General features: G+C 33.0%; 1 protein-coding gene across 3 annotated transcripts in view; it reads left to right on the top strand.

Annotated features, from left to right (window-relative positions):
• Positions 1 to 7,900: 7,900 nt before the first annotated feature.
• LOC145296668 (F-BAR domain only protein 2-like) overlaps positions 7,901 to 26,202 on the top strand; it is a 218,725-nt gene continuing 200,423 nt past the window's right edge. For 2 of the 3 annotated variants that reach the window (XM_080142611.1, XM_080142610.1), the window contains exon 1: positions 7,924 to 8,063. In XM_080142611.1, coding sequence (XP_079998737.1) covers positions 8,028 to 8,063 — 36 coding nt within the window. In that variant the 5' untranslated portion in view covers positions 7,924 to 8,027. Of the gene's footprint in view, positions 8,064 to 26,202 lie in introns of all 3 variants that reach the window. The other variant, XM_080142609.1, reaches the window with a different exon arrangement.

Below are 26,202 nucleotides of genomic sequence, written 5' to 3'. Positions count from 1 at the left end.
CACGACTGTGGAACTCTCTTCCATTTGCCTGTTTCCCACTTGACTATAACTTGGATATATTCAAGTCCAACATAAACAAATTCCTGATAAACCGCCCCCTTAAGTAAGGCACTTTATCAAATTTCCATTACTAATGATTACTATGATATTATCCCATTGATTACTGTACATGCAATAACCCTTATCCCCGAATGGCTCCCGGGCCTTGATAAATGGTGACTACCATGTAAAATATATATATATATATATATATATGCATATATACTTGGATTTTACCGTCATTGGATTATTTATCTTTCACCAGACTATCCATTCACGTGTAATCACCTTTTTCTTCACCATATTCCCTCTGCTTCACTTTTTTGTTATCAAGTAAGATCTTTGACTTACTTGATGTTTTATCAAATACTTTTGCATGCAAAATCCGATCCTGCATTTTGCTAATTCCTACCCTCTGATGAGAAGGAAAGTATTTCTTTAAAACTCCGCGGATTAAGGACTATCCACTTATCAAGTGTTTCCTTTTCAGATTAAATATGTTTTTAACTCTTTTTCAAAGTGTTTTTTTAACATGTTTTGATTAACTGTTTGCTCGTATATTTATATATATATATATATATATATATATATATATATATATATATATATATATATATAAACAGTTTTGAATTACTTCTTGGCGTTTGTTAAGAAGGTTTTCTTTGGATATTATTATATGATACGATTCGAGATTGCAAAGGTTACATCGGCCCAACTTGTTTGATGAGTATTTACTAGCACTGCCCAATATTGACCATTTCAGTTTGTATTCAATTTTGTTTTTCCTTAATTCCCTAATACAATTTACTAGTGATGTTGTTTTCTTCTTATTGTTGACATGTAGTCTTTTGAAGGATGCTATATGATTATTAAATCTTTCTTTAAAGCTACAATTTTTAGCCCAAATATATGTTCTAATTCTGTTATCATCTGTTACATCACATTTATATATTACATTAGAAATGAGACATTTACCTTCTAATGGACATTCATCAATATTCCTGCAGTTGCAAAACAAGTTAGGCCAATGTAACATTTGCAATCTCGAATCGTATATATATATATATATATATATATATATATATATATATATATATATATATATATATATATATGTATATATATATATATATATATATATATATATATATGTATGTGTGTATTGGGTATATTTAGGCAGCATATTTTCATTGAGACAAATGTTATTGAAAACGGAATTCTTTTTTACTTTCTTTGTGTTTTTTTTCAAAATTATTTAGGTGGAGCCGTATGTTTGTTTAACGTGCACTTTCGATCGGAATACTTCCATCATCCTCAGGCATATTATTTCTTAAAATTGCATTATAAAAATTATGTTTTGGATTATATATATATACATGGTGGCTAATTAAGAATTAGGTGGGCGGACAATTTTTAACAGGGGGGGAGGGGGTTCACATTGATATTTACATTATTTTTTTTTATACATATTTAAAATTTATGACACTAAGCATTTAAAAATATTTCGACTACATTCGTAATTTACAATATTTATCTGTCTTTATATATAATACTTTAAGTATTTTCAATCTATTTATATTATTTTCGCTTTGTAAAACTTTAGTATTTGCAACCATGATTCTTTGGAATTCAGAATGATGGCAGCCATGTTTTTTTTTAAAAATGTTGCAATATTGAACTGGAGTCAGAAATGGGTAGAGTTAGTCTTCGCAACAACGTGTTTGTAGTATAGCCTATGTAGTTAGCAGTATTAAAGATACACTCTCCTAATGGGCAGTTAAATTGGTAAACTACAGTGTTTTTTCTAACGAGTTATTTGTCTGTGAAATGTTTTTGATTATGAGGTTAGTCATCTGTAGTTTTTAATAATAGATAATAAATTTTGTTTTTTTGTTATCATTGGAAACCATGTATCGACGGATTATATCTTTTAGAATACTTTCATCAGTTTTTGAGTTCTTGTGTAGCTGGTTATGGTAATATATATAAATATATATAAACAGGTTGACGATTTTCTTGTTGGATATTAGTAGCTTGTTTTAAGTTGTTGATAGTTTTATTTGTTTATCTACAAGAGAGTTTGGGAACTGGTTATTGTCTAAAACCTGTTTTATATTTTTAATTCGATAAAGAATTTTTTTTGTGTGAGGAAATCACCTTTGTGTGATGTAAGACTTTTTTTTTATTATTGCGTTTTTTAATGAAACGGACATTCATTTTTGAAATTTCAAATGCAGAAATTAATGGATGTCGGCTTTTAAAAAAATGGATGTGATAAATTTATGTTGAGGCATGCTATTGATGACTGCCAACTGTGGACGTATCACTTCTGTAATATGACCTGGTTTGAATTTTAATATACAAGGTACTTGTCGATTTTTTACCAAAACTATGTCTCCCTCTCTATAATATGTAGAGATCCTTCAACGAACTCAATGAGACATAAAATTGCCCCCTTTTACTCTGATTTGGTATAAGTGCAGCAAGTTGGAAGATGCTGACAAGGTGGACACATCATCTTTGGGGGTAATGCTGTACAAATACACAACTGGGCAGCTCTTTCATGCAGCAACATATAACACCTTTCTATTATACCATTTCATAATGGCTTATATGTGCAGCATGGTTGGAAGTTGATACTGCATTCATTTATGAACTGCCAAAATTGTTGACCACAGAAAAATTATCATTATCAGAATCTCGAGTGGGAGGTCACATTAAAAAACACACACACAAAAAAAAAACACTGATTCGAATTGATTTGCTGCATCACATATGCAGTGTCTTGCTGTTGTAGCAACTGCCAGACTGAAAATAACATGAGAAGTCAGAGTTAATCAGTGTCAAAAAATGGCAAGAACTGTAGTGCGTCATGTCCATGTCTAGTTGGTTCCATACTTCATTTGTACTGAGCCCTTCCTTTTTCCCTTCTACTAGAGGTAGGTCTATTGTCTGATATTTCTCACATCTGATGTAGGCATGAAAAGTTTGATTCTGAACACAAATAATAATATTCGCCTGACTCCAGGATGTCCGCTATGTTGGTGGACTTTGTTCAGCAGTGTTGGGTTCAGCTTCCCTGTGGCAAAAGAACATGTTAGCTGTGTAGCAAGAGTAACGATTATAGATGACCAATACAGCAACAGCAGCGACAGCTCATAGTTTGTGATTTTTGATCTGTGTTTGGTTTATAAGCTTGGTGCTGATTGGTGCAAGCATTCAACGTTCTTTTTGGTTTGTCCAATCAGAGATCCTTTCTCAAGTGAGCTGAGCACATGATAGACGTTAATAAAAAGGGTAAACACACGGTCTACTTCCTCTTTTCCATCCAGATTATTGAAGCATGTAAACTCCTTTCACAGTACTTCTTCCAACCCCAATCTTCTCTCTTAGGGAGCAATCATCCCCCACCCTCGACCGTGCGGCCCAGATGTTCGACAAGAAGCACTATAAACTCAACATATTCACTATAGTCGCCCACATTTAGACTTGCTATAACACACACATACACACATGCACACACATACCTACATGGCCCTGACTTCAACACTGCTGCATGATACACATTCTTAATTAATGGACACTTTCTTTTTCTTATACAAAGGATATTCATCCTTTCTTAAAAAATGAACACTTTTCTCTTCCCTACCAACTAGACATTCATTTAACACCACATGAAGTTCCTAACGTTTTTGTCTTCATTCATACTTGCCCACTTATTCCAATACTAACACTTTTCTTCTTTTCCATACTTTTTCTCTTTTATTAACACGTAAACAAAGATGATCAATAATGTTGTTTTCAAATGTTATAATAAGACTTTGTCTTCTATTCTATAGCTGTGTGGATTCAATCTCTCTCTTCAAATCATTGTGCCGCTATTCTGGAAGTCAGAGAATCTGTGTGATTCTGCTCAGATCTTACTAGTGCTGTATCATCTTAAACATGCGTTTTTTACAATTGTGAGCAGCTCGTTTGCAACCTTGGTACTCAACTGAGACTTTCTTATAAAGGCATTGATGACTGCTTTTATGCATAACATTTAAGCACAAGGTTTAATACATTTAGCACGGCATCCAGCTCTGCCATGTTCATATAGCTTCACTAGTGTCCAGGTCCATACCCAAAGTCAGCCCAGCGAGCTTGTGTCTAACCAATATCAATAATTCCCCCCCCCACTCTTTATCTGTGCCTAAACCTAAACATAGATTCCATGAACAAAGCTTCTTTCTTAGAACTGCACGCCTGTGGAACTGTCTTCCGTTTTCCTGCTTTCCAGTTGACTACAATATGGTTGCCTTCAAGTCCAATGTAAACAAGTTCTTGATAAGCCGTTCCCCTTAAATTAACAAATTTACTGAATTTCCATTACTGACAATTACTATATTGTCCAATTGACTACTGTACACTTTTAACCCTTATCCTCGAGTGGCCCCTGTGCCTTGGTAAGTGGTGATGCTTATGTAAAAAAAAAACAAAAAAAAAACACATATCCAGTTCTTTTATGCCCATGCACCACTTTCCTTGGACGAGATCTGATTGCTGTACCCGAGCAAAGTATATCTGCTATCATGCATTCCAGAAAAGCATTGATAATTTTGTTAGCCACTCGTGTGTTTCAGTTGCAGTGCAACATTTGATAAAGCCTCTCTGCACTCAAAGTCACCAATACATGGTGTGTGCCGACATTGCTCTCCTTATTTTCTCATCCTGGGTTAACATAACCCGGAGCATAACCCACATTACAAGCAGTGCCATATTTAAACTAAACTGGTTAGACAATATTTTTATTCTTTAAGTATAACTGTCTGATACGGGCAGAAAGATTACTTAACATGGATCTGTAAGTATGTAACGTTTTTAGCAATAAAATGTTCCTTTTTTTTTTTCTTTTACTCAGGAGTCACCACTTATCAAGGCCTGATAGCCACTCGAGGATAAGCGTTAATGAATGTAAGGTGGTAGTTTAGTAATCGTTAATGGTGTAAATTGGGTAGAAATTGATTATTTATGGGGACGACTCAACAAGAATTTGTTTACATTGGATTTGAAGGCTACCATGTTGTATTAAACCAGGAAGCAGGCCAGCGGAACAGTGTTCCACAGATGGCCAGTTCTGGGAAAAGAAGCTTTATATGAGCATTTTGCGTTCTCTTCTCTTATGTAGCTTTCGCGTTTAATTCATTCAATCTCTTTCTATTTCTTTTTTTAATAGTCAGCAGCAAGCTTGAATCAGAAAGATGACACAAGGAGACAGTTGCTGAGATTTCTACAAGGTTTTATTTGGAGAGAATTTACTTATGGAAAAAGAAACTAAATATTTAAATAATTATTTCCTTGTAAACTTATTCTTTCTAGCTTAAGAAATAAGTAATTCAAACAAACAGAGACATTGGTAACCTTCTGATGAGATGATCAGTTTTCAACATCATTAGCATGTCTCGTTTGCATGGCTTCCAGCGGAGAGACTAATCTGCTTCCCAGTTGAATACAACATGGTAGCCTGCAAATCCAATGTAAACAAATTCTTGTTGAGTCGTCCCCATAAATAATCAAATTCTACCCAAATTTACACCATTAATGATTACTAAACTACCATTTTACATTTATTAACGCTTATCCTCGAGTGGCTATCAGGCCTTGATAAATGGTACTCCAGGTTATGTTAACCTACGATGAGAAAATAAGGAGAGTAATCTCGGCACATAACATGTATGAAAACCTATATTTCTCTCACTGGAAAAAATGAACATCATGTTTGTTCTGTCTACCGTGGTTTAAGCTCTGCTCTGGCTTTGTCACTCATCTTTCAGAGATGCAACATTGCGACAAGGAGACAGAGATTAGAATTTGGATAATAATGCAGGAGCTATTAGATTTGAGACTCTTTTTGGACCCTGTCTGAGAGTTAGAGACTATTAGTAGATATACCAACCAGTCCAAATGTGGCAACAATACTCCATGCATACACAAATTGTGGCCTTGTAAAGATCTAGGATACTCTCTGGTGTGAGTGATTTTCTAACATGATAGAGGGAGCCCATCTTTCTTACAGTAGCTTTAGCAATATCCTCAATGTATTTGTTCCAATTCATGTTGTCTGTGAATATTAAATGCATGATGTGGATTAACGGTGTCGATGCCAAGTAGCTTATAAAAGTCAAGAGTTTTTAGTTGCATAACCAGCAAGTTGATTGCGGTAACCTTAGTAATTTATGTATGAATCCTAATACTGCCATTTCTAAAGCTGGTCTGTGTTGCGCTGGTTGGTGTGATTATTGCCATCTTCTGCTTTAACCAAGATTGACATAGCTTTGTGCTCAAAATGGAACGTGAACACCAAAACGAGGCTCTGGCAGTAATACCTGTTGTATCACTAAAGAAAGCTATCAGACAATATCTCATATTTATGTATTTATCGTGCATACGTAACTTTCACACACACACACACACACACACACACACACACACATATATATATATATATATATATATATATATATATATATATATATATATATATATATATATATGTAGCAGACGCAAATAGCGAGGTTGAGAAACAATATATATACGAGACGATCACATAAAGCTCTGTAGCAGACGCAAATAGACCTCTTTCTTCTTGCACATATTCCTCTCTAGTGATTTGGCCATATCGACATGGACTCACGTGTTCCTTAGAAAGGACGCAGTAAAAGCCCCCCCCCCTAACTCCACTTTACACTGGCGCACTGGCCCTTATCGCGTGCTTTCACGCACTGACAAAACGTTGATCTTAGATATTAGTGGTAAAAAAGAGACAGTATCGGTAGATAGGGTAAAAAGAGCCTTTCTGGACACATTAACACCTGAGCCACACATTCCTCCAACATACACACAGCATCATCATACACCTGTGTATATATATATTGAAATATTTTTGTATTGTTGTAGATTAATACCATGAGTTACTCCTCTACTCCTCCCTAAAAAAATGAGGTTCTACTCTTTTTTTTTTTAGCTGATTACGTGAACAAACAGTCAACAAACACCATGTAAAACTTAGCGGGAATAGAAAAAAAGGCACATTTATTTTAGAATTTAGAGTAGGGAATCAGTGTTGTTGCTGCAATCGTGTTAGGGGTGTCAAAAATTCCTACAAAAATTCTGATACTGCTAAGTTGCATATAAATTAAATGTAAAATGATTCGCTCATTTATAGCGTTTTAGAGCAATTAACTAATTTTTTTTAATTGTGCTATGGTAGATATTCCTGTACGTTTTTTTTTAATTTTATTTTTTACTTTTAAGGCCATTAATTTAAGCGCGTTTTTATAACATTGTTAATCAAACTTAGCCTTAAGTTCGGAAATGGGTGGTCATTTTACGTTTAATTCGCATTCAGAACTGGTCCCCACTCTAAATTAAAATATAATTGTTTTCCGCTAAGGTTGTTTAAAAAAAAAAAAAAGTAGAATCTCATATTTCGGAGGTGAGGTGTGCACTGATTCACGATTCAGTAGAGTGCGGTGATCTTTTGTCATTTTGGTACTTATACGGAATATGGACCATACTTAAATAACAACGTTATTACTTAGAAATCCATTACATGGGATAGGAGAGTGTTTTTTTTTTTGTTTTTTTTGTAACTATTCGGGTAATTTTACTTAATAAACAAAAAATACCGTAAAAATTGAATTTGAAAATCCTATCTAAAAACAAAGCATAGTTCAATTAACCATGCTATATTTTTTTTTAAAGCTTACTATTAATTAATATGTACGTTTCAAGAACGAGGAGGTAATTCCTGGGAGAGTGACCTCCTAAGAGAATTCCAGCTGTTGAAGGAGAGGCGTGTATTGTTGTTGTTGTCAGCTGAGCGGAAGTTACGCTCGCCCGCGCGCAAAGCCACGTGTGAATCGGCGAGACTTGCAACGCACATGCGTAGTGCGGCCATTTTCTATCCTAGGATATCACGCCATTTTTGCTCGTAAAATGTCAAAGAAATGTCAGTAATGACTTCGTTTTCCGACAATTTTTGGGTAAGTACTTACTTAATAGGACTCACCAGCGTTGACAATCCATACATGAATCCATCAGGAAACGTGTTGAGTTTCTAATCGCGACATCGTCTTCTCCTTTGTAGAGTATGGGCGCTTCTGCTATGTGTTAAAGAAAATAATGGGGTGTAGCCTGTTATTTTTTTTTCTTACTGAAATGACGACGATTTATTTATTTATTTTTCTCTTTGTAAAAAAAAAAAAATAAAATAAAAGGACAGCCTTGCGTTTCATATTAGATTATTGCTGACATATATTTACGATTAAGATACGCCTTTTTGATTCCATTAAATGTTAAAAGATCGCCAATTTTTAAACTGTCATAAAGCGATTTTAATAAAAGAACAGAGCGAAGTGTTGAACTTCATATTAACTTATGATGTTTTTAATAAAATAAAACAAAAACGTTTTTGTTTTATTCCCCTTTTATCAAAATTAACCTACATATATTATTTTTCCTTTTTTTGTTTATTTTTTGTCTTACTAGAAACTAAGTTCTCAATGTTTACTTTTTATAAGTTTTTACCGACAATTCTAAAAATAGACTAAAAAAATATTTTAAAAACAAAACGAGACTTTTTAAATGTCTCGTTTTTATTATTAAATTATATAATGTCTACAATAATAATAAAAAAAAATTGAGATAATTTTTATTCGCGCGTCAGTGGGTTTGTGTTTCTCGTCTTTACATACACATACTTTTATTTAATTATTAATCCAGCATTGAAATAAAAATAAAACGAAATATGAAAATCCTATATTAAAAATATACAGAATTAAATCTACCAAAATGCATTTGACTTATTCGCAAAAATTAGCCGTTTGAATTTTTAGTTTATTAAAAAAAAGCAATTTCGTGACCCTTCAAAATTTAAAAGGGATTCTGAAGCATTTAAACTGTTGAATATGCTATTTTTTTTTTTAAACTCTCTTTAAACTATTTAGCAAATCTTCATGTGGCGAAAGTTTTGGTAGCTATTTATATCCATTAATTTTATAAAGCATAACCATTCAGTTTAATTTAGATGAAAGTACTTTCTAACTAAATATTTCAGCAAGGTCAGTAAACTGCAGAAGAGTATTTAGAAAACTATTTTTAACACGGAGGGGGATCTCTGTACTTTCACCTAACAATATAAGTACATTGGCAACTACATTGCTTGTCAAAATTTGTCAAACCACAGACAAGGGTAAGCGACCCAAAACAGGAAATCTTTAATATCAGGAATTGAATCTGACTGGAAACCGTTTGCTGTGGACTTTTGAGTTGGGAATTATTTTGGTTTGCTTTTGGTTTAATACAAGGAACCAACGTTCAAAGAATGTTGGCACTTGCGGAATCAGTTCCCAGACCCAGTAGTATTGACAGAGAGAATCCCGCGTCAATCTCGGAAATGACCGAAATCGTTTACGATTTGCCCCCCCCCCTTTTTTTGAGAGGCTAAAATATTAACTGTGCTTAATAACGTAAATTATGTAGAAATCCATTGTTTACATTTTAACTATTCTGTACTTTCACCTAACAATTTAGATATCCTAACTTGAAAATTGAATCTAAAAATAGCACTGTTCGTTATCTGCATAAAAGTACCTTTAATCCTAACTCAGCCCTTCTTTCCATACATATTTTTACTACTTCAGCCATTTCCGGGATTTACCCGAGATTACTCAGAACTGACTCCGCAAGTACTGAAATCCCCTGGGTACCCATTCCTTACAAAAAGCCACCATCCTTCCAAGCGAAACAAAAAATGATAGTAAAAGAGGTACTAGTGCACTTATTGATCCGTGCTGAAATATTTAGAAAGCTATTCTTAACATGGGGAGGGTGTTTTGCTTTCTATACTTTAACCTTATAATGTAATAAAAACTCTAATTAAACTTGAAAATACTATTTAAAAAATAGCGCGGATACTAGCATCGTAAAATAACTCCCGGGCATCGCCGTGTATGCACAGCTATTTAATTACTAATATCTTTGCGAATCTATTTAAAACAAAACTGAGGAAACAACCGATATCTGGTAGATTTTAAAATTGAATATTTATTTACAAAAATCTTTTTGACTTGCGAAAAACAAAACAAAAAAAATCAGGTTACGAACAGACTTGCGATAAAACGATCTCGTGATTTTTGTTGTTTTTGTTACGACTCCAACTCCAACAAGTGAACATTCTAATTTTTCATTGTATTATACCCTTTTATTTTTATTTTTTAAGTAATGATAATAAAATAATCTGGTATTATTATACAAACACCGTGACAGCGTTAGGGTTAGGGGGTTAGGGTTAGGGTTAATTCGCTGTCACGGTGTTTGTATAATAATACCAATAATCTTAAGTTGTACTTTTTATAACGGAAAGATTGTTTCAAGTTAAACTATGTATGTTTTTGAAATAAGCGCTACTTAAAATATAACCTCCTCCACAAACATTCAACGTGAATGAACTTAAAAAATTGCAAGTTTTCAGAATCAATTAAATGAACGAACTATAAAATTATTTGGGATTATTTATTTGTATTTGGGCTACTATTCTCATCTTGGTCGTTATGTCCACAACGTTTCAACCGATGTTAACTCCGACCTTCCACATGCATTCTTCAAACTTGGAAGGCCAAAACATACTTTATTAATATACTCAATACTTATGCAAAATGCGGACTATGCTATTTAAAAAATTCTTTTGTTGTAGAATTTTGACGTTAAATGTAATTTTTACGGTATCTTTTGTTTATTAAATCATTAGAACATCCCATCGCCCCATCATTCTCCATGTGACGAATGTGTTTCTAAATAATTGTATTGTTTCAGCATATATAACATAATTAAATACACTATACATTCAATACATTCATAGATCGAAAGTTACATCGGCGGGAACGTTGCAATTATAAATAACCGAGATGAGAATAGTAGTCAAATTTATCAATCCTCATCTCAAAGGTTGTCGACATAATATTATCGGATTCGTTATTGATTATTGCCAATATTTCAATTGCAGTCAAAAAGCAAATGAAAAAATATGGTTTTTGATTTATGAAAACAAACAACAACAAAAAAAAAAACATGATTAGGCTTATCATTATTTCTTGTTTTATGTATTGTCATATTATAATTAATTGTATTTTTACTGAAGTAATTAATATTTTCTCAATTGTGTACCATACAATAATTTGATCTAGAGGGAGAAAAAAAGAGTTCTTATGTTACCGTACTGAAATAACGTTATTATTTAGAAAACCGTTGTTAACATGGGGAGGGAAGGGTATTTTGTAATTATTCTGTACTTTCACTTAACAATTTAATAAAAAATATACCGTAAAACTTGAATCTAACTTAAAAAATACTCTTAAAAAAGAAAAGAAAAAAGGCAAACAAACAGCACGGTTACATAAGTGCAGGAGCACCGAAAAAAGATACTTGTATAAATCGACTCCCATGGCTGTCCAGATTATCTCGCAACGTGTCACAAAACGAAAAAGCACTTATTAATTTGCATTAAAAAAAAATTACTTTCATTTATTTGTATTGTATTTATCATTTTGTAATTATTTTTACTTAACCCCCCCCCCCAGAAAATATGGTACTTATATTACCGTGCTGAATTAATAACGTTATTAATAAAGCCATTCTTAACATGGGCGGGGGGGGGGTGTGTGTGTGTAATTTTGCTGTACTTTCACCTAACAATTTAATAAAAAGGATATCATAAAACTTGAATTTAACTTGCAAATACTATTTTTTAAGAACATAAGTGCATAAACACAGACAATTTTTGTGATGTATGTATGTATGTATGTACTTGTCACAGAACGAAGATGTCATATTCCAAAAATCACATAAATTGATCAAGTATTTTTTTTTTTTTTTTTTAACTAAAGAAACCAAATTTTATGAAGAAGTGACATAGGGGTCCGGGAACCGCCATTTTGTTTTAAAATTCAAGGGCGACAATTCAATTTGGCTATTGAGATTTTGTTTGTATTCAAAATAATTAAATCTTTTTAATCGTTAAAAATCGTAAATTTTGATTTTCTTAGTGAGAAAAAAAAAAAAAAAATTTGATTAATTTACGCGATTCTATGGAATAGGACATCTTCGTTCTGTAACGTGTATGTACATCATAAATATTTTTTTTCTGAATTTTTGCACGATTCGTAAATTGCACCTAAAAAGGTAACAATTTATACAAAACTGTAATGCAACAAATGTAAATGAATAAGTTTTTCCATTTCCGGAACCTTGGTTTCATTTTGTATAATCGCCTTTCGGCCTTTGTAACTCGTTACCGGATTTTACCGTTCCAATTGGTGGACTGGATGATCTATATAAGCACCCTATAAACTTTATTTTCCACTCAAAATTACCTTTAAATTGACAATTTAAAAGCTTGAAAAAAATCTCTATCGAATTGTACACGCTCTCTGGACAGCCATTTTTGTATCTATAATAAGTGTGCGTGTGTGTGTGTGGGGGGGGTAGAGAATAGCCCGAAACTGTGTTTACTTCGAAAGTGATTTTAAATTAGCTAATTTTGATGAAAATTCAAGTTTATATAAACCAAAGTCAAGTAGTATGGTTCATTTGTGCTGATAAGTAACATTTCACGGTTATATCAAGTGACTTGTTTTGATATTAAGAAATTCGAATTTCATCACCTGATCTGTTCATTCTTTGAAATTAACAACACTAATTTCTTCCTTCATTCTTTTTTTTTATGAATCGAACATTTGTCGTGGCTGCTCTATTCGTAGATAATTATTAATTTGACTGATTTCATGACCTTCATATTATACTTTTCGAAATTTATTTCGTTAATAATTATTTTGAAAGTAAAAACCGAAAAACGCCCCCCAAATAGGCAAATTTTCACTTTAATTCCAAAGAACGAGAGTCAGAACGTGGTTCAATTGTAGAATAGGGTCACCGTGGAAAAATATATTTTTTTCCCCCGCATTTCTTTTTTGGATAAATCTAATTTTTGAGAGTGCTCAAAACGGTACAAAATTGAAAAATGAATTTGGGACGTTTCGAAGAAGAAGAAAAAAAAAAAAAAAAAAAATGATATTCACGGTCTATCTTTTCTTCGTGTACGTACACTAATTATTAATTATAATTAAAGTTTCTAAAAAGAAATTTTTTTTAATTTTAATTTTCATTTATTTAAAATCAACGGAAGTGGAACAATATATTTTTCTTTAGTTATTTAACTTAACACTAGATTTAAGTTAAGGCGATTAATATTAATATATAATATAATCACTTAATACAATGCGCAGAAAAGAAAAAGTTAATAGTTTAATCGAGTTGAAAATTCATTTAATGGTTCGTTTCAAATCCACGATCGACCTTAATAATCATCTTGGCCGCCAGTAATTAAAACATTGAATCAAAGTTATATTTTCATTTAACAAGTAAATTAAAAAATATAGTTTATGATTAAACAGACGAAGGAGGTGTGTTTTTAATAGCCCCTGTTCTATAATTGAGTTAAAAACATTTATTTTTGTATAAAAACTTTCTTTTCCTTAAAAAACAAAACAAAAGAAACTTGGATGAAGGATTTTATTTTTTTGTTCTTTGATTTTTTTTTTTTTTTTGGATTTGGATTATTTTATAATGACAGTGTAATAATAATAATAATAATAATAATAATAATAATAACCACAACAACAAAATAATGTAAATAGTTAATTTTCAGTTTCAAATAAAATGTGAATAAAATGTTGCATTTCTCAGGCCAAAATAATCTCGAATTTCCAGTACAGCTTCTTTAAAGATAAATTTGAATGATTCTTTCTTTTGACTGTGCCAACCAATGAATAACATAAAAAAATGTTACAAGAATTTTTTTAATTCAAATCATTGAATAATATCAGGCAATCATTTGCGGCAACGATTTTTTTTACTTGATGTATTAACATATGCTAATTATATTGCTGTTGGCATAACAACGCATCATCAACAATTGATGAAGAAACCCCAAATCGTTCGAAATGTTTGGAAAGCGGTTGGTTCAATGGTTCACTTGGTAAACATATTTAGTCTCGAGCGGTTTCAACTTTTTTTAACATTATACACAGGAAGTCTTTATTTTATTGACAGTATCTATTGAATAAATTCTTTTTGTAAGGCGTCGCACTTTTAAGTCTCCTCTATCTTCTAGTGTATTTATTTTTATTAATTAAAAAAAAAATACTTAGTGATAATGGTTATGAAATGAATAGATTTCTTGTTGAATAAGGATGAATATTATGAGAAGATTGAAAATAGTTCTGATTTATTAGGACGTTTATTTTTTTGTCGACGTTAAAATGATTTAAAAAATTTGAAATTGTATTAACAAAACAAACAAAAACAAAAAAACCCTGAGTTTTTATAATCTTCCCAAGGATAATTTCGATGCTAATGTGTTAGAGCGATACCAATAAAAAAAAAAAAATGAATCTTGGGTGTTAAAACTTACACAATTAAAATATGGTCTGAAATCCAATGCCTTTCTTTTTGTTCCTATGCACTAATTGGAATTAATTTTAAAGAATACAATTGGAGAGTGGAAAACCGTGTCAAAAATAATTAAAATTTAATGTGCAACAAAGAAAACAAAGGCAGATGGTGGATTTGAGACCATTTTTCAATTCTGTAGGTTTTAGCGTCCCAAATTCATCTTTCAAATTGGTACTGCTCTCATACTTTAGCATCTAACTTCTGTTAATAGGTACGTACAAAATGAATGCCGATGCTCAAACTGTATAAGTATTTTGACCCCTCCTTTTACTTAAAAATTCACTAAAAATCAGGAAATTAACCAATTTTAGTGAAATTTTCAGTATTTATCAAATAATGATCACGGAATATAATGAACTCATTATTTTTACTTAAATCTTAGTGGAAATGTACTATTTTGTTTAAACAAAAAAATACCTTTACTAAAGTTATGGCTTTTAGTATTAAAAAAAAAAAATGCATGAATTTATTTTTGCTTTTTTATAAAAATAAAGCATTGTAAATTGTAACAATTAAAAAAAAGCCCCTAAAGTCGATATTAATGAATTCGATATAACTCGAAGAAAAATGAATTTCTTGAATTACCGATATCATCATTGAATTAAACATTGTTTAATATTTTCACACAAAAAATTATAATTGCAAAAAATATTTCTACTATTTTAGATTACAGGTTTCGCATGATTTTTATATGTAAGATTCTAATATTTTTCCTTGCTTGCATGAATGTGAAACTTTTGGCGTAATATAATTTTTATATAATCTTGAAAAATAAAAAAAACATTTAAATTTAAAAGCAGGAACATAAAAAAATAATTAAATTATACAAACAATCATGATAGGAATGTATAGATGCATAACTGGTGGGGGTGTGTGTGAAGAAAAATAGCACCCCCCGATCTCCTTTTAACTACTTGACGTCATTTTCAGACAGCCTTTCGACTGTCTAAGATTTTGGGCTTCTGTATAATCTATGTGACGAGGACTTCGTTTTGTTTTGGTTGAATGAAGCAAGAATATCTCGCTTTTTGGGGCTAATTAAGCTATTATTTTATACAAACATGGTGTTTTTTTTTTATTTTTTTTATTTAATTCAATATCTTAGGACTTAATTTTATTACTTGTCTTTGAAATAGACCCAGAAAACTAATATTTATCTTTCAAAGGATTTTTACAATGAATTTGTTTAACTTCAAAATTTAGCTGAATTTGTTAGCTCACTGTAAAAACATTTTTCACAACTTTTTTTTTTTCATTTGTACAAATATTTTTTTCCTTTTGGAAATAAACTTTAGTCTTTAAAATACAATCAAAAAGTAGTCGGAAACCTACAAAAAATTATGACAAATCGGCTACCCCCCCCATCTTTATACCATCAGTTTTGCTCGTGCCTATCTGATATTTTATTAAAATGTTTTTGTTGAATTACAAAATATGAAGTTTAACAAAATAAAGTAATCATATAAAAAAATATGAAGTTTAACAAAATAAAGTAATCATATAAAAATATGAAGTTTAACAAAATAAAGTAATCATATACAAAATATGAAGTTTAACAAAATAAAGTAATCATATAAAAAAATATGAAATTTAACAAAATAAAGTAATCATATAAAAAAATATGAAGTTTAACAAAATAAAGTAATCATATAAAAAAATATGAAGTTTAACAAAATAAAGTAATCATATACAAAATATGAAGTTTAACATAATAAAGTAATCATATAAAAATATGAAGTTTAACAAAATAAAGTAATCATATAAAAATGTGAAGTTTAACAAAATAAAGTAATCATATAAAAAATATGAAGTTTAACAAAATAAAGTAATCATATAAAAAATATGAAGTTTAACATAATAAAGTAATCATATAAAAATATGAAGTTTAACAAAATAAAGTAATCATATAAAAATATGAAGTTTAACAAAATAAAGTAATCATATAAAAAATATGAAGTTTAACAAAATAAAGTAATCATATAAAAAATATGAAGTTTAACAAAATAAAGTAATCATATAAAAAATATGAAGTTTAACAAAATAAAGTAATCATATATAAAATATTAAGTTTAACAAAATAAAGTAATATAAAAAATATGAAGTTTAACAAAATAAAGTAATCATATAAAAATATGAAGTTTAACAAAATAAAGTAATCATATAAAAAATATGAAGTTTAACAAAATAAAGTAATCATATACAAAATATGAAGTTTAACAAAATAAAGTAATCATATACAAAATATGAAGTATAACAAAATAAAGTAATCATATACAAAATATGAAGTTTAACAAAATAAAGTAATCATATACAAAATATGGAGTTTAACAAAATAAAGTAATCATATACAAAATATGAAGTTTAACAAAATAAAGTAATCATATACAAAATATGAAGTTTAACAAAATAAAGTAATCATATACAAAATATGAAGTTTAACAAAATAAAGTAATCACATACAAAATATGAAGTTTAACAAAATAAAGTAATCATATAAAAATATGAAGTTTAACAAAATAAAGTAATCATATAAAAAATATGAAGTTTAACAAAATAAAGTAATCATATAAAAAATATGAAGTTTAACAAAATAAAGTAATCATATAAAAAATATGAAGTTTAACAAAATAAAGTAATCATATAAAAAATATGAAGTTTAACAAAATAAAGTAATCATATAAAAAATATGAAGTTTAACAAAATAAAGTAATCATATAAAAAATATGAAGTTTAACAAAATAAAGTAATCATATAAAAAATATGAAGTTTAACAAATTAATCATATAAAAAATATGAAGTTTAGAAATTAAAGTAATCATATAAAAAAATATGAAGTCTAACAAATTAAAGTAATCATATAACAAATATGAAGTCTAACAAATTAAAGTAATCATATAAAAACAAAAACATTGGCATAGCTTTTTTATTGCTTCCTAACGTTCAACTTTTATAATTATTCATTTGGAAAACAATAAGCAAAAAAATATTCTTCTGTTTTATTCACAAATTTTTGTTTTCAACATAAAATTTTGAAATTTTCAGGCAAGGATTTATAATTTGCATTTTCTATGGATGTAGCATGCTCTTGTTCTGTCAGCCATGACCAGGTAGAGGTGGTATAAAGTAATTCACAATTGTATTCTTGGTATTGCTCGTACTGAGGATTAAACCTTCAACTTCTAGAAGACAGTCACTTAGAATTGAATTTTACTTAGCAATTTATCCATTATGCCATGATTCTTGCAGATATGGCTGATGGAAGAGAGCATGCTACCATCATGGATTAAATAAAGAGTTCCATTCGAAATTCTGCATAGATTCCAGAGTTCAACAGAAACATTCCAATCAGATACACTTGAAGAAGGTCAGAGGTTACATTAACTAAAACATTGTAAGCATAATACTCAAGATAAAAACAGTAGTCCAAAAATAATTCAAACAATACAAACTCAACATACAACTTTTATAATTAAAAAAAAAGTTATTTTGATTACCAATACTTCAATTCAGTTGCTACTGATGCTTGCATTCACTTGAAATATATACTGAATTATTTCTTTAGTGTCAAGCGCAAAAGAATATTAAAGAAACATTATCATTTATTTTCGTTATATATATTTTTCATCTTATGTCAAGGTTAGACATTTTGTGAATGATTTCCAACTTTTCCTATCTGTTGCCATTTTAATTGTGCTGTCCGCCAGCATCAGATTGTCATCAATTAATCCCCTCCATCTTTTAAGCAGCCTATCATATGGCTTTCAGCCATTGACATTAAAATATGGGACATGTTTTGAAACATTTCAGATAACTGATGCTGGTTGACGTGGCTGTATCAGTTATGATGTTTTCGTGTGATAGAATTTCTCACGGAGACGTGTACAGTAAGATTGTCAGTTTTCTTTGTCTGATGTGCTGGATCATGTCATTTTGTTTCAGTATCAACCACGTCCTACAACCGTACAAAAATACAGGTTGGACATATGTGGTGTAAGCTAACAATTCTTGTATATGATTGGATCAGATTTTCTCTTGGAGAATAAAACATCATTTAGATTTTGTGCAGACTGCCACCATATCGAAAAAAAGAATAGTTTTATTTGAAAAAATTGTTTATTACCTCAGCTGATTTGTATAATTTGTATTAATGTTCTCATCTTGCGTTATTTGCACAACGTTTCGGCTGATGTAACTGCCGACCTTCATGTGCATCTTGTCGAACTTGGGAATGCACTGAATTTTGAATGGAGGAACCCTTTATTTATTCCGTGAGGATAGCATACTCTTGTTTCATTAAGCATGACTGGGTAGAAATCGGTATTTATTTCTCACAATGAGAACATGTAACGAAAGTTGAAATATGGAATTGAAGGACCAGTGCCTTAGAGAATGAGTGCTGGCCTGCAAAACATGCCTGGATAACTCTGTTGGCATTTCTTGGTAGAAGCACCTCAAGAAATTAGCAATACACTAACTCTTTTACAGAGAGAGAAGGTAAAGCCTGGTTGGGTGGACCTCCTAGATTGTTGCTTTGAGGCAGTAATGGTTGAAGAACATCATGACTAAGCAGTTTGTGACGCCCCCATAAGACATTCGCTCTCATACAATTCAACGACGAATCTTAGAAAAGACACTCAATTTGAAAGACACTTTCGACTTTGCTCATTCTCTAGAAACAGCAGCGGGGGGGGGGGGGGTTCTTCTGCGGTAATCGATTACATCCGCGTATTAAATGCCTCGCTGGTGATGTGGTCTGTAGAAGCTACGGCAAGAGAGGACATTTTCAACTAGTCTGCCAATCAAATCGCTCTCATAAGAAAGTGACTTCTGCTGATGAATCATCAATCACATCCGTTGTAACCGCTGAGTCACTTGATTGTCTGTTGAAAGCCATAATTAAACTTTCAGTGAATGTAATAATCCTGGAGGCTCTGGTGGATACTGGTAGCTGAGAAAGCTATATATCATTGAATATCATCCATAAGTACAACTGGCTGACACAATCTTCTCATACGAAGATATCAATGGGGTCCACAGCCTTATCAAGCAGTACATTAGGTCACCGCTACGCAATATTAGTATATAAAGGGTTTATCTATATGCGTTTCAGACTTTCAGTCCTTTCTTCTCTTTGCTCAGATGTCTTATCTAGAAGTGTAAGCCATTTTGAGTTTCAGAACAGTTTCAGATGGTTCGCTGTTACACACAAGTCCTGGGAGGTGACTTGTTTGTAGTAGACAGTTCCACAGAACAAAATATTCTTACCGTGTCGAAACGGAAAAGAACATGTGAAATTGCTCCAGAAAAGGTTTAATATTTATGAAGCAATTCTGGTTTCTGATTCGTTGGTAGCAGCAAGTGAATTGATTTGATTCGTCAGTTCTTAGCAGCATCGTTTATAAATAGAATCGTCCAACTGTGTGGGATCATACCCCATTACAACTCCAAAATATTGCAACATCTTACTTGGCCGCAAACTACACTCAAAGGTAGAAATACTCGTTGGGGTTCACAAAGATCTCTTCACTGAATGCGCTGTAATGGCGTCCCATCTTGTTTCTCCACCACTATTTGCCTGGTTGCCAGCCTATTGCTATAAAATTCAGAAGACACTCACTGATCAATCAGCAGTTTATACAATACAAAATTCATGACCTTTTAAAAGACGATGTTATCGAACCCTCTTGTTCTCCTTGGAGAACACAGGTTGTAGTAACCACTAACGATCGACAGAAGAAGCATCTTGTCATTGACTATAGTCAGACCATCCACCGGTTCATGTACCTTCATGTTATCCTTTACCAAGAATTGCTGAACATGATAAAAACCTTAATTGTTTCTTGATGTTGCCAGGAAGTACAGCATAAATTTCAATGAGAACAAGAACATTATGCAAACTGAGAGTCACCTTCTTAGGGTGTGAAGTGTCATTTGGAGATGTAAAACCAGATCCTAAACACTGGCACGCTTTGAGATATCTACCTGCACCACATGATGCTAAATCACAACAGCAGGTTGTCAGAATGTTTTCGTATTATGCTCAATGGATTCCTTGTTTCTCAGATAAAATTCGACGGCTCACACAGAACCAAGTTTTCCCTCTACCTGAATCCTGCTTAGCAGATTTTTTTTTTTTTTTTTTACACGGTGGTCACCACTTATCAAGGCCCGGAAGCCACTCAGGGATAAGGGTTATTGCAAGTACAGTACGTTAGTGTGGAGATTTATTGAAGTGTTTAAGGGGGCGGTTCATTAGGAATTTGTTTACGTTGGACTTGAAGACATCGAAGTTGTAGTCCGGTGGGAAGCAGGCAGACGGAACAGTTCCACAGGCGTGCAGTTCTAAGAAAGAAGCTTTGTTCATGGAATCCACGTTTTGATTTAGGCACAGATAAAGAGTGGGAAAAATTTTTGACAGTGGATTCAGCTAGACGGGTGTTTTTCGTGAAGGATTGGCGAGGGGGGACCAGAGATTGGAGTTCAGACGAGCACCTGCCATGGAAATAACGATAAAACAAGAATAGGCTCGCAATGTCTCTTCTGTGGGAGAGAGGTTGCAGGGAAGAGAAAAGGGCATCCCCCACTAAGCCACGAAGTCTATTTTGTACCTAGGATAGGCTGTTTTTAGCAGCTCCTGCCCAGATATGGCAGCAGTATTCCATCCTTGGACGTACTTGGCTTTTATATAGATAGAGAATTGCATCAGTAGTGAGATATCTTCTGAAGCGGTAGAAGGATCCCACCATCTTTCCAGCGACCTTGGCAACAGACTTAATGTACGTGTTCCATTTCAGATCAGGAGTAAAGGTCAAACCCAGAAGCTTGTCAAAACATGGGGCTTCTCCTAGACGAGAGCCATCCATTTCAATTGATGCCAGATGGGGATCAGAGCCTTGATGATGTAAAGATAGGAGTTTGGTTTTAGATGCATTAAAGGTAACCAACCATGTCTTCCACTGAACCATGTGCTCAAGATTAGAGGAGAGAGAATCAGAGAGAACTTTGTCATTTACAGCCTTTGATGTGTTGCCGTAGATGGTCGTGTCATCAGCATAGATGTCAACGAATGATTTAAGTATGTGTTTAGGGAGATCATTGATGTAGATCAGGAAGAGAGTTTAACCCAGGATTGACCCTTGAGGGACTCCAGCATTAATACTGCAGGCCTCTGATTTTTGTCCATCGGCCACTACTCTTATGAGCCTATTGGAGAGAAATGATTTAATGATTGAGAAAACATTTCCAGTTATACCGTAGCTGGAAATCTTGTGGAGTAGGCCCTTATGCCATACCTTGTCGAAGGCCTTTGATATGTCAAGAGCAATTGCCCTAGAAAGGAAGCCTTTGTCAAGAGATTCACTAATCCTGTGAGATATAACCATTAGCACATTTGCTGTAGATCTTGCAGAACGGAAACCATATTGTGTGTCACTAAGAAGGTTATTTCTGCTGAGGTGGTTGACTATTTCTCTATTTAATATGGATTCCAGCAACTTACTCATAACACACAGGAGACTTATTGGTCTGTACTGAGAGGGAGATGACTTATCACGTAATTCTTAAATACAGAGCATACTGATGAGGTTTTCCAGGGAGTCGGAAAGCACTTCACCTTAAGGCAACGCTTAAACAGTTTTGTTAGTATGGGAGCAAGTTCTGGTTAAAGCTTTTTTGACACTATAATTGGGATGCCGTCAGGGCCAGTTGCTTTACTGGAATCTAGGTTCTTGATTAGCTTGGCGACCTAATGCACAGATATTTGTATGTTACCTCGCGTGTTCTGCGTTATAGGAGGAAATATGGGTAGATTTCATATTTGTATGTTACCTAGCGTGTTCTGTGTTATAGGAGGAAATATGGGGAGATTTCATATTTGTATGTTACCTAGCTTGTTCTGTGTTATAGGAGGAAATATGGGGAGATTTCATATTTGTATGTTACCTAGCGTGTTCTGTGTTATAGGAGGAAATATGGGGAGATTTCATATTTGTATGTTACCTCGCGTGTTCTGTGTTATAGGAGGAAATATGGGGAGATTTCATATTTGTATGTTACTTAGCGTGTTCTGTGTTATAGGAGGAAATATGGGGAGATTTCATATTTGTATGTTACCTAGCGTGTTCTGTGTTATAGGAGGAAATATGGGGAGATTTCATATTTGTATGTTACCTCGCGTGTTCTGTGTTATAGGAGGAAATATGGGGAGATTTCATATTTGTATGTTACCTAGCGTGTTCTGTGTTATAGGAGGAAATATGGGAAGATTTCATATTTGTATGTTACCTCGCGTGTTCTGTGTTATAGGAGGAAATATGGGGAGATTTCATATTTGTATGTTACCTAGCGTGTTCTGTGTTATAGGAGGAAATATGGGGAGATTTCATATTTGTATGTTACCTCGCGTGTTCTGTGTTATAGGAGGAAATATGGGGAGATTTCATATTTGTATGTTACCTCGCGTGTTCTGTGTTATAGGAGGAAATATGGGGAGATTTCATATTTGTATGTTACCTCGCGTGTTCTGTGTTGTAGGAGGAAATATGGGGAGATTTCATATTTGTATGTTACCTCGCGTGTTCTGTGTTACAGGAGGAAATATGGGGAGATTTCATATTTGTATGTTACCTAGCGTGTTCTGTGTTATAGAGGAAATATGGGGAGATTTCATATTTGTATGCTACCTAGCGTGTTCTGTGTTATAGGAGGAAATATGGGGAGATTTCATATTTGTATGTTACCTCGCGTGTTCTGTGTTATAGGAGGAAATATGGGGAGATTTCATATTTGTATGTTACCTAGCGTGTTCTGTGTTATAGGAGGAAATATGGGGAGATTTCATATTTGTATGTTACCTCGCGTGTTCTGTGTTATAGGAGGAAATATGGGGAGATTTCATATTTGTATGTTACCTCGCGTGTTCTGTGTTATAGGAGGAAATATGGGGAGATTTCATATTTGTATGTTACCTCGCGTGTTCTGTGTTACAGGAGGAAATATGGGGAGATTTCATATTTGTATGTTACCTAGCGTGTTCTGTGTTATAGAGGAAATATGGGGAGATTTCATATTTGTATGTTACCTAGCGTGTTCTGTGTTATAGGAGGAAATATGGGGAGATTTCATATTTGTATGTTACCTCGCGTGTTCTGTGTTATAGGAGGAAATATGGGGAGATTTCATATTTGTATGTTACCTAGCGTGTTCTGTGTTATAGGAGGAAATATGGGGAGATTTCATATTTGTATGTTACCTTGCGTGTTCTGTGTTATAGGAGGAAATATGGGGAGATTTCATATTTGTATGTTACCTCGCGTGTTCTGTGTTATAGGAGGAAATATGGGGAGATTTCATATTTGTATGTTACCTAGCGTGTTCTGTGTTATAGGAGGAAATATGGGGAGATTTCATATTTGTATGTTACCTCGCGTGTTCTGTGTTATAGGAGGAAATATGGGGAGATTTCATATTTGTATGTTACCTCGCGTGTTCTGTGTTATAGGAGGAAATATGGGGAGATTTCATATTTGTATGTTACCTAGCGTGTTCTGTGTTATAGGAGGAAATATGGGGAGATTTCATATTTGTATGTTACTTAGCGTGTTCTGTGTTATAGGAGGAAATATGGGGAGATTTCATATTTGTATGTTACCTCGCGTGTTCTGTGTTATAGGAGGAAATATGGGGAGATTTCATATTTGTATGTTACCTCGCGTGTTCTGTGTTATAGGAGGAAATATGGGGAGATTTCATATTTGTATGTTACCTTGCGTGTTCTGTGTTATAGGAGGAAATATGGGGAGATTTCATATTTGTATGCTATCTTGCGTGTTCTGTGTTATAGGAGGAAATATGGGGAGATTTCATATTTGTATGTTACCTAGCGTGTTCTGTGTTATAGGAGGAAATATGGGGAGATTTCATATTTGTATGTTACCTCGCGTGTTCTGTGTTATAGGAGGAAATATGGGGAGATTTCATATTTGTATGTTACCTCGCGTGTTCTGTGTTATAGGAGGAAATATGGGGAGATTTCATATTTGTATGTTACCTAGCGTGTTCTGTGTTATAGGAGGAAATATGGGGAGATTTCATATTTGTATGTTACTTAGCGTGTTCTGTGTTATAGGAGGAAATATGGGGAGATTTCATATTTGTATGTTACCTCGCGTGTTCTGTGTTATAGGAGGAAATATGGGGAGATTTCATATTTGTATGTTACCTCGCGTGTTCTGTGTTATAGGAGGAAATATGGGGAGATTTCATATTTGTATGTTACCTTGCGTGTTCTGTGTTATAGGAGGAAATATGGGGAGATTTCATATTTGTATGCTATCTTGCGTGTTCTGTGTTATAGGAGGAAATATGGGGAGATTTCATATTTGTATGTTACCTAGCGTGTTCTGTGTTATAGGAGGAAATATGGGGAGATTTCATATTTGTATGTTACCTCGCGTGTTCTGTTTTATAGGAGGAAATATGGGGAGATTTCATATTTGTATGTTACCTCGCGTGTTCTGTGTTATAGGAGGAAATATGGGGAGATTTCATATTTGTATGTTACCTCGCGTGTTCTGTGTTATAGGAGGAAATATGGGGAGATTTCATATTTGTATGTTACCTCGCGTGTTCTGTGTTATAGGAGGAAATATGGGGAGATTTCATATTTGTATGTTACCTCGCGTGTTCTGTGTTATAGGAGGAAATATGGGGAGATTTCATATTTGTATGTTACCTAGCGTGTTCTGTGTTATAGGAGGAAATATGGGGAGATTTCATATTTGTATGTTACCTCGCGTGTTCTGTGTTATAGGAGGAAATATGGGGAGATTTCATATTTGTATGTTACCTAGTGTGTTCTGTGTTATAGGAGGAAATATGGGGAGATTTCATATTTGTATGTTACCTAGCGTGTTCTGTGTTATAGGAGGAAATATGGGGAGATTTTACCAACCTCAAATAAGAATTTGAGCACACTCCACTTATGGCAATTGATCCCAACATACCTTCTTCCATAGAAACCAGCACTTTGGATGTTGTCCTGGCTGCCGCTCTCAATCAGAACGTCTGTCCAGTTACTTTCTTTTCCCCAATCTCTTTCAGTCAGTGAGCAACATTACTCTTTGGTCGAAAAAGAAGCACATGCCATCATCAAAGCAGTGCGTAAATGGCATCTCTACCTTGTTAGTTCTGCCTTTAAACTCATTACAGACCAAAGCTCCATAACTTTCATGTATGACCTGAAACACTCAAGCAAAATAAAGAATGAGAAGATAGAACATAAGAGAATTGGACTATCAGCCTTACATTTGGAATGGTAATATACCGTCCAATGAATGATAATATACCGTCCAGGGAATGATAATGCAGCTGCAGACACACATTCTCGAGCGGTTTGCTCCTCGACTAATTCAACCAGTCTACGAGACCTACACGTTTTATTGTATCATCCAGGCATCACATGAATGTCTTATTTTGTACGTCTGCATAACCTCCCTTACTCCATGGAGGATGTTCGACAAACTATTAGGAGCTTCTGTTCATGCAGAATTAAAACCCCTATTTTTTTCATCCCATTAATTTTAAGTTTGTCAAAGCAATGGAACCATTTAAATA

The sequence above is a fragment of the Euprymna scolopes genome, chromosome 17, assembly GCF_053919585.1.
Source record: "Euprymna scolopes isolate OS-2025 chromosome 17, ASM5391958v1, whole genome shotgun sequence".
Classification (NCBI taxonomy): domain Eukaryota; kingdom Metazoa; phylum Mollusca; class Cephalopoda; order Sepiida; family Sepiolidae; genus Euprymna; species Euprymna scolopes.
The sequence above is the reverse complement of the archived record's forward strand: the minus strand, read 5'-3'. Positions and strand labels throughout refer to the sequence as shown.